The sequence below is a fragment of the Bos mutus genome, chromosome 21, assembly GCF_027580195.1.
Source record: "Bos mutus isolate GX-2022 chromosome 21, NWIPB_WYAK_1.1, whole genome shotgun sequence".
In the NCBI taxonomy this organism is placed as follows: domain Eukaryota; kingdom Metazoa; phylum Chordata; class Mammalia; order Artiodactyla; family Bovidae; genus Bos; species Bos mutus.
This window is the reverse complement of record NC_091637.1, coordinates 26966531-26980621: the sequence shown is the minus strand read 5'-3', so window position 1 is coordinate 26980621 and position 14091 is coordinate 26966531. Positions and strand designations below refer to the sequence as shown.

The 14091-nt window shown below is 52.7% G+C and overlaps 1 protein-coding gene across 1 annotated transcript in view; it reads right to left on the bottom strand.

The window, feature by feature from the left end:
- Positions 1-3601: 3601 nt before the first annotated feature.
- The window catches only part of KLF13 (KLF transcription factor 13), a 43090-nt gene continuing 32600 nt past the window's right edge, over positions 3602-14091 (bottom strand). Inside the window, exon 2 of the mRNA XM_005896349.2 lies at positions 3602-9348. Coding sequence (XP_005896411.2) covers positions 9059-9348 — 290 coding nt within the window. The 3' untranslated portion in view covers positions 3602-9058. The remainder of the gene's footprint in view (positions 9349-14091) is intronic.

Genomic DNA, 14091 nt, shown 5'->3' with positions numbered 1-14091 from the left:
ATAAAGAAGATGTGGTACATATGCAATGGACTATTACTCAGCCATAAAAAATAATTAAATAATGCCATTGCAGCATCATGGATGGACCTAGAGATTCTCATCAAATGTTAAGTAAGTCAGACAGAGAAAGACAAATATATGCTATCATTTGTATGTAGAATCTTAAAACGTAGATCAAATGAACTTATTTATAAAATAGAAATAGAGTCACAGATGTAAAAAACAAACATGGTTATCAAAGCGGGGAGGGATAAATTAGGAGCTGGGATTGACATATATACAGTACTATACATAAGATGCGGCTTCCCAGGTGGTTCAGCAGGTAAAGAATATGCCTACCAATGCAGAAGATGCAGGACACTCGGGTTTGATCCCTGGGTCGGGAAGATCCCCTGGAATAGGAAATGACAACCCACTCCACTATTCTTGTCTGGAGAATTCCATGGACAGAAGAGCCTGGAGGGCTACAGTCCATGGGGTTGCAGAGTCGGACATGACTGAGGACCCACACATTATATATAAAACAGATAACCAACAAGGACACACTGCATAGCACAGGGAACTATACTCAATACTCTGTAATGACCTATATGGAAAAGAATCTAAAAAACAGTGGATATATTTATAACTGAATCACTTTGCTGTATAGCAGAAACTAACAACGTTGTAAAATAACTATACACCAATAAAAAATTAATAAAAAGGAAAAAAAGGAAGAGCAGGAGACAGAGAGGGGAGTAGCTTATATTCATCAGGGCCAGAGTTTGATACTCATTTTCCCAGAGCAATAATGAATCACCAAGCAGAAGCCCTTGTGTGTCTGGTGTGTGTGCTGATGACTCTTCCTGGGAGGTCCAAGGAGAAGCCTACTGACTGTGTAAACTATATTGATAATTATTGCTGGTACTCACGCAGGACTCCTGTGGAATTCAAGATAGCTCGTTGCCCTGTTGTATTAATAGGTGCTGGGAATGGAAGACACCCTGACGGGGGCAGGGGTAGAGGACTCACCCAAGGGGCCACTCACTCCTGTGGAGCTGGGTTCCTAAATGAGGGTGACCACGATGTGAAACTACAATGGTCCCCATGCTTCTCGGTCAACACCTGCTGTTCCGGGGGCCGCTACTGCAGGATCTCCAATCCTGGCTGTCACCAAGTCAATATGCTTTCCTCCTGGAAGGCCCGAGGAGTGGTGCTAATGGCAGAAAGTTCCCCAGAGGACAGAAGAGGCTTGACTGGAGGGCTGCTTGAGCCACCCATGTGCCTGGAATAAATTGCACAGTCTAGCCTGCACCTCAAGGCCTGCTGCCTTGAGCTCAACTCAGCAAAGGCCAGTCCACATCCCATCAGGATTGCCAAGGGCACGAGGAGATAGTTTTGGATTTTCTCTGAAACACACTGTGTCCTAATTTTGCCTCCCGACCAGCCTCCCCTGCAGAATGCAGATCCCTACCTGGCAGTCCTGGCATGCTCTGCCTGTGCTGGGAACCCCTCCCCCTGACAGTGGGCCACTGGCAGGCCAATGCCAGAAGATGGGAAATGCTTGGCCAGCCTCTGTCCTCCCAGTCAACACTCCCTCCACCAGACACACCCCCTCCCTCCACCCACTCAAAGACAGCTCTCTGGTCAACCCCTGCACCAGAGATCCGCTGCAGGCCAGGCTGGCCAGGCCGTGTCCTCCCAGTATTTGGTTGGGTAAGATGGGTCTGTCCCAGTCCGGAGTGCACATGCTGGTGGCTCAGCTGTGGTCACATTCTCGCTGACATTCTGTTGGCCTGCTGGTGCTAGAACTCTCACTCTGGTAACCAAGTCATTGCCCAGTGCACACCTATGTGCACACTTACCCCACACCCTCAGCACTGCACCTGACTGCCTTCAGTTTGATCTTTTCACCTGATAAAAATGCAGAGGAAGCGGGACCCAGTGCTGAGGTCCCATTTGTACAGCCCCTCCCTCCATGGTTGATGTGCTGTGTTTGTGGACACAGGCTAGTACGTTTGCTTTTCAAGCAATTGGGAAAACCTATTGGTTTTATTTCCCCCCCCCTTCTTCACCACTGGAGACCTCTTGGGGGTCTCCGGGGATCCCAGGTTCCTGAGATGGGGGCTATCTGAATGCCAGGCCCTGCTTGGAAAGGACTGATGTCACAATCTATGGCTGCTTTTTTCCCATTGATATTTTTGAAGCTTTCAGGCTTTTAGCACACAATTATTTATGGAAGTGGCTCCATCTTGCTTGCTGCTGTCTGGGGAGTTGTGAGCAACCAGGAACTATCTCTGTAAGGCACAACAACCACAGTCGTCTAGGGAACATGTTCCCTCCCACCGAGACTGGGCTCCAGAAAGAAAGACTTTTGTTTGAAAACGGTGTGCATGTTTTCCTGACAGTTCAGTGTATGCAGGGGGCTTCCCTCCCCACCCCTCCTCCTCCTCTATGACACAGAAAACAAGCTCTCATCAGGAAATGCCTGGCGAGTGTGGATGGAGCTTTAGGAAAAGGCATCTTTGGTCACCTGCAAGGCCTTCCTTTGTTATTGCTAGTTTACGTTTGTTCACGGTTTGCATGTAGCCTATGGAGAACAAGAGGTGATCACGGAAAAACCCCAGTTCTGGGTCTGCACCTGGTGGGCTGTGACCGTGGGTTGGAAGCACAACTGCAGTCCAGGACCCTCCCCCACCCCTGCCTGGCGTGGACCAGCCTTGCTGCAGGGAGCAGCTGGGCAGTTCATGACTGCAGATTCAAGTGGGCTCTGGCATCAACTGGACATCAGGGCTTCCCTGATAGCTCAGTTAGTAAAGAACTCACCTACAATGCAGGAGACCCTGGTTCAATTCCTGGGTCAGGAAGATCCCCTGGAGAAGGGATAGGCTACCCTCTCCAGTATACTGGCATGGAGAATTCCATGGGGTTGCCAAGTCGGACACGACTAAGCGACTTTCACTGGCATCAACACACATCACCCTGCACCCCATATTCCGGAATCCCTGTCCCTGTCCCCATGGTCCTAGGCTGGCCCCCTCGGTGTACTTCAGGGTCGGCTTCCAGGCTGACCTACGGGCCGAGCTGGCTGCATACAGAGCATTTTCTGGAACAAGCACTGCACCCTGCACGGGAACCTACCTTCTCAGAGCTCCTGGGGACTGGATTGGTGAGGCTGAGCTTTCTGGGGTGTGGGGAAGCTGATGAGCCAAAGGCACCAGGGTAGTGGGCCACCATGTTGTTCAGTCACTGTCATGTCTGACCGTGACGCCATGGATTGCAGCACACCAGGCTTCCCTGTCTTTGACCATCTCCCAGAGTTTGCTCAAATTAATGTCCATTGAGTTGGTGATGCCATCCAACCATCTCATCCTCTGTTGCCCCCTTCTCCTCTTGGCTTCAATCCTTCCCAGCGTTAGAGTCTTTCCCAATGAGTCAGCTCTTCGCATCAGGTAGCCAAACTACTTGTCCCCTGCAAAGCCTTCTCCCCCTCCCCCATGTAAGGCCTGCCAGTTCTGAGCTGTCTACCCCTTGGGCCAGTTATATCCAACTTCTTAAACTGGGCCATTTTGGTTCCCTCCCCTTCCAGGGCCTTGCCCATCAGAGAAACAGTTCTGGCAAATAATGAATCATAAATTTTATTTCAAAATGTAAACGTCACTAAACATGCATACACGTGAAAACAATAAAATTTACAGTTTCGTTAATTTTTTTTTCTTTTTGCATAGGACATCATTACAATATAGAATCTATGCCTTACAAAATACATACAAAGTTTTATCCGAGCAAGCCAAGGCCAGATTGGGAACTGTACAACTGTAATACTTCACTGTAGTGATCTGGGAAAGACGAGACGTGGCCTTCGGAAGCATGGTGTGGTGCTGGTTAAAAAAACAAAACAAAACCAAAAGTTCCTACAGAAAAGTGTGCTCGATGGAAATGGTCTTGGACCCTTGGAGTCTACCATGGGGTTTGGCAAACAATCCCAGAGAAGCTCCATCAATGGCTTTGGGACGAGGAGGGGTCGTCTGTTAAGTCTAGGGTTGCTGAGACCCCTAGTGCACCCAGCACACAGAGATTCCCGGGCGGATTCCTGGCCTGTGGGAGCCATAAAGGCTCTACCCCCAACAATGCACAGCTGCTCAGCTACCCTCCAGCCCTCAGGGTCCTCGGTGCTTGGCACAGGGACTCTCCAAGGTAAGCCTCCTGCCCACACGCCCAGAGACAGGCACCCTGACCCAGGAATGGATCCTGGGAGGTGGCCCCCTGCTCCAGGGATGGCAAGCTGGCCTGGGACAGGCGCTCCTGGGCTGAGTAGGGGAGACAGCCTTCACCCAGACCTCTGGTTGCCTGGCAGGTATTTGGCTTGGTTTCCAAACAAATATGTGCAGCAGCCTGTCATCATATCACCAGGAAGACATCCTGGAGCCCTGGGAGAAGGCTGCTCATGCACCCCTCCCCAACCCCCCATGTCTCCTGTGTCCCCCACAGGGAATGCAATGTGTTCAGGATAGGGGAAGCAACTTGCTCTCATCCATCCTTCTTTAAATAAAAGTAGTAAGGTTTTAAAGCTGCATGAGAAGGGGAGAGGCTGGGCGGGGCCAGGGGGCACTGCAAGTCCCATATGGCAAGAAGAGTTCAGTAGAAACCAAGTACAGCCCTGGGCTCCTGCCTCCCACCACATCCAACTCTTCTAACTGATGAGACAGAGTAGTGGGCAGGAGGAAGGGCTTCTCCCTGAACGGTGTTCAGGCATTTATCAGTAGTAAGCTGGACGGTGCGTCTGAGTTCTGCTACAAAATTCTCTGGAATGTGTCTGGGACAAACCTTTGAAGCTCAAGTCTTGGAGTCAGGAAAATCAGTTACAGGACCTGGCTTTCCCCAGGGCAATCCTGAATTCAAGAAAAGTCTCGGCCCACACCCTTGGTTTTAGCTTTGGAAGATATACGGTCACCAGAATTGAATGTGGGATCTTTGGACAGCAAAGATGTGGGTGACCTGCAGAGCATTTCTTACTGGCTGCAGTGTGACCAACCCATCAATCTTCAAACCCTTCAGCACTGAGTCTTTGAATAGCTTTGTAAAAGGGTTAAGAAAATTAAAAAAAAAAAAAAAGTGACAGCTGTTAGAAGTAAAAAAAAAATCAGGTAGCCTTGTAAACACAGCCGAAACCAGGAGCTGAGCATCAAGGGGACGCTATTGCTCAGGTCGTGCTTCCCTGCTGGGTGGTCCTTTGCTCGCTGAACTCAAGGAGCAAGTTCCTTGGGGCGCTCTGACCCGGCAGCCACCTTAGCCCTGCTTCTGGCAAGAAAAGCGGCCGGATCTTCTGGGGACAGTGGGCTGGGGGGCAGGAGACTTGCATGGAGACCCCACTTCTGCCGCACTTCACTTGGACCCCAGAAAGCCACCAGCCCTGTCCGTATGTCCCAATAAACAGGCTAGGGGCCACTGGTGGCCCACTGTCTGTCCCTGCCTCTAAGTTGCCTCCCACCCCGCCCTAAGCTGTGACCAAGAGCATGGGGAGGTCTGGGGACCCCAGTGCTGCTGCTGAAGTGTGCACCTGGAGGCCGCACCCTGGCGAATCCTGCACCTGCCCGGATGCCTAGCCTCAGAGTAAAGGGGTCGCCCTGCACCTCAAGTGCGGTGCATGGGCTGCAGCAGGGTGCAAGGCAGGCACCTGCAGGATCACATTCCCATTAAGGGCACCACTGCCCATCCCCACACAGCACCCCATGGGCCGCTGTGGAAGGGGCTCATCTTTCCTCATGGCTACAGAACAGGGTAGGTGTTTGGGGTGCTGACAACCCTAATATGGCTGACGCTGAGGGCTTCCTTGTTTGGGACAAGGGCCAAACACCAGCCCCTAGGTTGAGCCCAGGGTCGCTTGTAGGCCTTCTTGGAGGGGAACCTCGGCAACCTTCATTTTGAGATCTCTGCCCCCTTGGCCTACAAGAACTAGAGTCAGCACACAAAGGTTGGAGTTTTCACTACTGTTTCTAGTTGTCACACTGAAGCCAGCAAGCATGGCCATAAACCAGAAAAATGAAAGACCCTGAAACAGACCTGGGCCGGGAAGACATTCTACTTCTTAGAAAAAAAATGCAGGCTGTTCAGCAGTGTCCTCCACCCACCCTCACCACCATGCAACCACTTCCCACGGGGGTCTGAGGGAGGGAGGCCCTGCACTCCCTCCTTCCACATGTGATGATGAGATGCTAGCAAAAGCCCATTCGAACCTAGCCTGAGATGCATGGATTTTCCCCACCCTTCAAGTGAGATGAATTTTAGCCTCAGATGAGCCAGGATGGCCTGCTGGCTGGAGCTCTAGGCCAAGAGCTCCAGGTGCCAGCCAGTTCTCTCCAGATGCCCAAAGGCAGAGAAGCAGCAGCCCGTGTCCTGAGCCAGGCCCACTTCGGAAGGTCCGCACCCTGCCATTAGACCAAAACTGCTTTGGGAACGAGGACACACTCATCTGCCAAAAATAGCCCGCGCCTGCATATTTCTGTTTTAAGGCAATGTTACCCTTCCATCTAGCAGACGGAACAGCCCTGGGTCACTTAGAGGAAAAATTAAATTAAGTGCTCTCTTTGGGAACAGCAAACGCCCGCTTTCCCTCCCTCCCCCACCCCCCTCCCCCCTCCAAAACAAACCAGCTCTTCTTTTATTCCAAGATGACTGGGTTTAGAGTCCTTTCCCCTCTTCCTATGTGCAGAGAGACATGGGCTCTGAAACCCTCTTTCCTCGGCAATGCCACAGCCAGGTCGCGAGGAGACACCAGGCTCCCGCAGGGCATGTCGCCCCCCTCCCTGACTTTGGGGACCGCGTGTGGGCAGTGAGCGCACCAAAGGACTTTGGAATAAAATTCCTGAACCTGGAATGTGAGTTCCTGAGACATGAAATGTATTCGGAGTGTGGCTTTCTCGGCCCCACACAGAAACGGCTTTGGGAGGGAACTCCAAGGGCCCTGCCGGCCTCACCTGGGGACTGGGCGTGAAAAGCTCTCACCCCCGGTGCTCAGGGCACTGCTCTGTCCAGGTGTCCAGCACATTCTGTTCTCTGTCCTGGACCAAATGCGAGCAGGGCTATCACCCAGCCCCAACAGAGGCCAGGGTGAGGCCTCACCCCCATGCCGCTTCTGCCTGGTTCCCATGCACAGCAAGAACGATACACCTGCCCACCTCGTACCTGCCATGCTCTTAGAAGCCCCCATCACACCACTGGCTGACCCCAGCTGACACAGCAGAGTTAGAAATGGGCACCTGGAGCGCAGAGGAGGGCAGTTGCTAACGACATGGGGGCACCCATGTGCTCTGGAGCCGCCCAGGGCCCATGAGCACCAGCTGGGGCTGGGTCTCCGGGGCTCCTCCGTGCTGTACCCCTCATTGTGATCGGGTGGGGGCAGAAGCAAGATGGCCACAACCAAGGCACTCTGGGCTCAGGGAAGCCCTGCTACGGCCCTCTGAGGTCCCAAGGGTCATTCCTCCTCATCGAAATGAGCAGAGGTCTCTGCAAGATACCCCAAGTCCTTCCCAAACCCACACCCCTGCCCCAACACACACACATACACACACACACACATACACACACTGTCCTGGGGACTTGTATTTACAGGCCCTGACTCCCTGGAGGAAGGCCAGGGAGGTGCCTGGGCGGGGGCTGCCCCAGCCCTCCACAGGGGAGCATGCTGGAGCCTGCCTGACCCACCTGCCCGGGTCGGGGCTCCCGGAGAGATGTCCCCAGCTCTCTGCTCGGGAAGGCTGGCAATGGGGACCCTACACCCCAGTGCCCCAAGGCTGGGGGTGGGCTGGGGCCTCCCAAGTGGGAGGGGGAGACCAGGGAGGGAGGAGTCCAGGGGACACAGCTCATGGAGAAGGTGAGTGTTCGCTGAGTCTCAGCTGGGGACATGGTGGGTCTGAAAAAAAAGCACTTCCCACAACTTCTGTCCGGTGCTCCCCGGGGAGGAAGGAGAATGTATGTTCTCTGACTGCATTTCCCATAGCATCCGCCTTGCTACCCCCCAAAAGTTCCAAGTCACAATGTTCCGGTCTCTTGCTACCGAACAGTCTCCATGGAGTGCTACGCAAGGCCACCACAGGCCACACGCACAGAGCCCTGCTTTACCCACCGTGTCAAACAAAGGCGTCTCACGAGCAGGGTCAGTCGGCGAAAATGTAGGAACTGGATGCACCGGTGACACCTTTGGACATCCTTGTAGGAGGCCAGTCAGAGGACGTGGTATAATAGTGGAAGGTCCTGGCGCCTTCTGCGGGGACACAGCATTGCACAGCCGATAGACATCAGATGGTGCATCGGTCTGCCCAACCCAGGATTGCATCTCTGCTTCCAGCGCTTGAGAGGGACCTGGGCAGGGTCCCCGAGGAGGACTGCTCCCCTTGCCCATCACGGCTTGAGGTGTCCCTCGGAGCCCTCTGCATTCTTAGCCCACTGCCGCTGGGGCAAGCCTGAGGCTGGGCAGGCGGCAGGAAAAGGGAGCCGTGGGCCCTGCTCAAGGGTCTGCCCTGAAAGCACAAGGCTGGTGACCACCGCTCCATCTGCCGCCCGCGGGGAGCTCCACCTGCACTGCTCCGCCCCCAGTGTGTGCCCAAACCTTAAAGGAAACTCCAGAGTGGAAATCTATGTACAGAATAAGGCGGCAGGAAGGGGGTGTCCTCACTGACCTCTTGGAACATGTCCATCCCTGAGAAAGGGTGGCGGGCTCAACACCGCTGAATCTCACCTGCGTGGGTATGTCTCTTGTGCAATTGTGGATGGTGTTTTTTGGAATTTTTTTGGAATTTTTTTCATTGTTGTTTTTTTGTTTTTTTTTTTTTTTTTTGTTTTTTACAAATTTGACACCTGAGGTGAAGAAAATTGGTTTTTTTGTTGTTGTTGTTGTCGTCGTCGACTTCATAAAGTTCTTTCTTTTTTTTTCCCTCTCTTATTACAAAATGAAAAGACACGGAATCACGAGAAGTGAGAGCATCTGCTCATGGCTGTGGTAAGGAGGCGGGGCCTCAGGGCGTGGCATGGCCTGGGTGGGGGCGTGACTTGCCACGGGCCCCGCCCCGCGCGCAGGCGCTCAGGGCGAGCTGGCCGGGCTGATGGTGGGGCTGCTGGCGTCCGAGCGGCTGTAGTCGCTAAGCGAGCCGGTTCGCGAACCCCCACCGCGCCGCTGCAGCATCCCCGGGTGGAAGTTGGCGTGGCGGCGCGCGTGCTTGGTCAGGTGGTCGCTGCGCATGAAGCGCTTGTCGCAGATAGGGCAGCTGAACTTCTTTTCCCCCGTGTGTGTGCGGTAGTGCCGTGCCAGCTCGTCGGAGCGCGCGAACTTCTTGTTGCAGTCCTGCCAGCTGCATGCGAAGGGGCGCTCTCCTGCGGGTGAGAGGGCTTAGGGTCAGTCTCAGCGCACACCCTAGGCTGCCCCGCCCTCCCTGCGCCCCTTCCTTGGCTCCCCATCTCCGCCAACCTCCGTGTGGGCGCCAGCACCCTCCTGTCCCGTCCCATCTGCTTCCATCCGACCCCTCCCGGGAGTAAATGACAGGATCCCAGGTGCTGCGGCCCCCTCAAGTGCGTGCCATCCAGCAGCCTGTGTTGGGTCAGCTGTGCCTGAGCGGCGGGAAGCACAGGCTGGTCCCTGGGCTCTAAGAATGGGAGCTGGGATCGGGGAAGGCTACGGGAGAGCTCGCAAGCCTGCAAGTCTGGCCATATCACCCTGACCCCACAGATCACCCTCACCCCACAGAAGTCCTAACCCCAGAGCCTCAAATCCTGCAGGATCTGCAGACAGTTTGCCGACCCCAACACCCAGCCATTCAGACCCTCTGCAATCTCCTCATCTATATTATGAACAGGTCAGGACAGACAATTTTCTGGGACTAAGAGTCTGTTTATGGGCTTCCCAGGAAGCGACTTAGCAGCAGCAGCAGCAGCAGGCGGTACAGTGGTAAAAAGAGTCTGCCTGCCAATGCAGGAGATGCAGGTTAGATCCCTGGGTCAGGAAGATCCCTTGAAGGAGGAAATGACAACCCACTCCAGTATTCTTGCCTGGAACATTCCATGGACAGAGGAGCCTGGTGGGCACAGTCCATGAGGTTGCAGAGTCGGACATGGCTGAGCACGCAGACACTGGCCAAGAGACTGACTGCAGCTCCAACTAGAGTCTGCTGCTGTTCCTCTCTGAGAAGTTCCAACCTGGCTAACAGTCAGCAGAGGAGACTGGGGGTGACACCCAAGAGAGGAAGGTGAGGACAGCTTAGAGCAAGAGGCAGGTCAGCCTTCACCGAGGCAAACTCTGAACCACACACAAAAAAGGCATTAGTTGCACGGGGAGAACCAGCAGGGAGTTCCTGCACCCTAGAGGGCAGCCTCTGGCACTGGGGGTGACCACAGAGTACCCCTTCCTGCTGCATTTCTCCCCCTCCCTCCCAGACTCTGGCCCTCAAGCTGAGAGCTGGTCTTTGAAGCCTGTCCATCAGGGCCCAACAGAGGAAATTGACACTGCCCACCCCCAATGAGGCCATCAACCTTAAATACAAACAGACACCCAAAGGTGGCCAGGCAGCCAAGGAAAACCAGTGGCATTAAAGGGCAAGGCCAAGAGCAACAAAACCACTCACTCCAGAGGAAAAAGAGTGAAGCCAGGAAACAGAAGAGAATATTAACCTAAAAATTCTGACTAGCATTCTCAAGATATTTCAGACAAAATTTTATGCGTAAACAGGATACCATAAAAAGGAAGTTCAGAGTACAGAGAATAAGTGTTTAAAAATTGAGAGTATTGTTGCCCAAACAAAAATTCCACAGAAAAACTAGAAACATACTCAAGGAACTATCCCAGGAAAATAGAAAAAACAAACAGAAACAGCTCTAGAAAATATGGGAATGTTGCGGTGTTCTCTGTCTCCTAGCAGTGCTGAAGCTAAGAGCTCTGTATGGCTCTGTATGGCTCTGTATGCTCTCCTTACTGACTTTGTTTTGGATAGAAGGGTGTGTGGGCAGGGGGGTTCATAATCAAGCAGGCAAGCAAACCACTTCCCATCTGATAGTTACAAACAGCAGGAGGTCACAGTTCAGAGTCACAGGGAATTGATCCTGTGGGTGCAACATCTAACAGAAGACACTGCTGAGTAAAAGAACAGAAAAGAATGGAGGAGAGGAAATTACCAAAGAAACAATGGAATAGAATCTGTCAGCTGATGCGAAGAGCCAGCTCACTGGAAAAGACCCTGATGCTGGGAAAGACTGAGGGCAGGAGGAAAACGGGGCAACAGAGAATGAGATGGTTGGATGGCATCATCAACTCAACGGACATGAGTTTGAGCAAACTCTGGGAGATGGTGAAGGACAGGGAAGCCTACTGTGCTCCAGTTCATGGGGTTGTAGAGTCGGACACTAATGAGCAACTGAACAACCACAGCAATGTTACAGTAAAAAAAGGAGACAGGAAACTAACATGGAAAGGGTTAGCATAGAGGTGGGCGGAGTAGTGAATAAAGGCTCCTGCCAAGAGTATCTGCAATGTTAGAACACTAGAAGAGACCACAGAACTCACTTGAGAGAAAGGGGAGAAGCAGGTCATCTGAGAGGGAAAGAGGCTGGGACAGACAGCAGCCGTCTTATAAGCCACACTAGATGACAGAGCAACAGATGCTCCCAAGAGTACCTCTCACACACTAGCAAAAATAAGAAGAAAAGGAGAAGCCAGGGAAGTGAGTGAACAATGAAGGGTCATCTTGGGACAGGAGTGAGGGAAGAGACCTGATGGGGCACTGGAGCTGTGGGCCAGGAATCACACAGGGAGGTTTACAAGAAAGGGAGTTCCACACACCAGAGAGTATAGTCAAGAGGCTGAATGCATATAGTCAGGATGCAGTGAAAGCACATAGTATTCTTTGCTTAAAAGAAAAAAGAGGCAATTAGAAACCCCAGGAAAAACAGAAGGCATACAAGAAAATTGTCTAAATTAGAAGTAAACTAAAATGCCAAATGAGGGGACTTCCCTGGTAGTCTAGTGGTTAAGACTCAGTGCTTCCACTGCAGGGGACGCAGGTTCGATCCCTGGTCAGGGAACTAAAATCCCACATGACACATGGCAAAAACATTTTTAACTTAAAAAAAAAAAAAAAAGTTCAAACTCCATTCTAGCAGAATGACACCACACAGTTGTTATAAAGTACTTGGAAAGGCCCAGCACAGGATATGGTGGTGTCCTTCACATGACCAGTGCTGAACCTCAAGGTGAGACTCGGCCCCTCTCTCCACTATATACTGACTTAAAGCCTCAGACAAGTGCCTCACTGCCTGCCATGGGGGTAAAGAGTGGCCCCACCAAAGATATATCCAAGTCCTTACCCCTGGAAGATGGCAATGTGACCTTATTTGGGAAAAATGTCTTTCCAGATACGATAAGGTACAGATTATGGGATGAGATCACAAAGACTAGAAAAAAAGGAAAAAGACTCCAGAGAATGATGGGCCCATAAGCCAAGGGACTCGGTATCTGGGGTGGCCACCAGACACGGGGAGAGAACTGACACTGCCTACACCTTGATTTCAGACTGCTGCCCTCCACAGTGAAGAGAGCACACTTCTGTTGTGAGTGTTCAAGCCACCCAGCTTGTGGTAACTGGTTACAACAGCCACAGGAAATGAACACAGTGCCCCATCTTCATAGTGAGGTGGTGATTCTACAGGACTGCACTCAAGCAGCCCTTGGCACTGGGCCTGGTACATGCCCAGTGATGACTCCTGAGATGCTATTGTCACTTTTATCTTTTATTCTTATCAACTAGTCTTCTCAGATTTGGGCCTGCTTGGAGGAGCCAGGGGTGGGGGTCACAAAACCAACCCAAAGTCACACTCAACCTTGCTTTCTAATAAGCCCCTGTGTCCTCGTTGAGAGCTTGTCCTTTTCAGGGTCCTTCTGCTTGCAACTCTGGGAGGCTCCTTAGGTGGATATAATTAGAGAGGGTTGCATGATCCCAGGACAGCAGGGAGGGGCGACATTCAACAGGACAGAGTGCTGGTGCCTGGCAGCCTGGTGGCAGCAGGTGGGAGGGTCCAGCATCACCACTCAGCCAGCCAGCAGCCCTCAGCCTGCCCAGGCATCAGCAGCACGATGGAGTACAAACATAATGCCTGGCCCTGGGGATGTGGGTGTGATGCTCGCAGACAGAGCTTTCCCTGCTCCCTTCTCTATTCCTCTAGCAGCCTGTTCCCAGCGGACAATAAGCCGGTCCATAGACAGACGGATAAACCATTCAGAAGTTATGATTCATGCTGGCATCAAGCGGCACTGGGTCTGGCTCAGCTGGCCTCTGAGTGGTGACATTCAAGCAGCACCCAGGAGGTGGACCAGAAGCATGGGGCAAAGGCAGCATGGACGGGAGTCCTCCCCAACAGCACTGCTCACCCTTTTAGGAAGGGTGAGAGGGAGCTTCCCTCCCAGGGAGGGAGCTTTTGTTCACCTGGGTTATGTCCATCGAGATTTATCACAGAAATTAAAACAAAATATTTAAACTCAAGCACACATTCCAGTAGCCGTCAGAGGGGTGATGTCACCATACATCACACAGCCTCTGGGATATTCCACTATATTCTTTTGAGAGAATAAAGAACAAATAATGTTACTGTTATGAAAATAGTTCTGACCTTACAGCTCCCCAGAAGGGTCTGCAGTACCTGCAGGTGTCTCTGGGCCTCACTTTGAAAACCTCTGGAGGGTGGGGCTCTGGAGACTGGCCCCAGGTGGCATGGTGGCTGAGCTGAGTGTGTGTGTGTGTGTGTGTGTGTGTGTGTGTGTGTGTGCGCGCGCGCGCGCGCGCGCGGGGTGTACCCAGAGTCGGGCGGGAGGCCAGCAGGCCCAGGTCGGGCAGGGGGTCCACCCATGCTCTAAGTAAAGCCGAGAAGAAACCAAGCTCAAGTTCTGCACCTGCCTCTTCCTAGGATGTAATCAGGACACAGGAGCGGTACCACAAGCTACCACCGGAGGGCGCTCGGCCCAGCGCAGAAAGGACTCAGACCCCAGACCCCTGAAGGGAGTCCAGGTCTCCTGCAGCCTCCCTGCCCACCACCCCCAACTTCAGAAGCCAGGAGGGAGGCAGGTGTGTGGGCCGA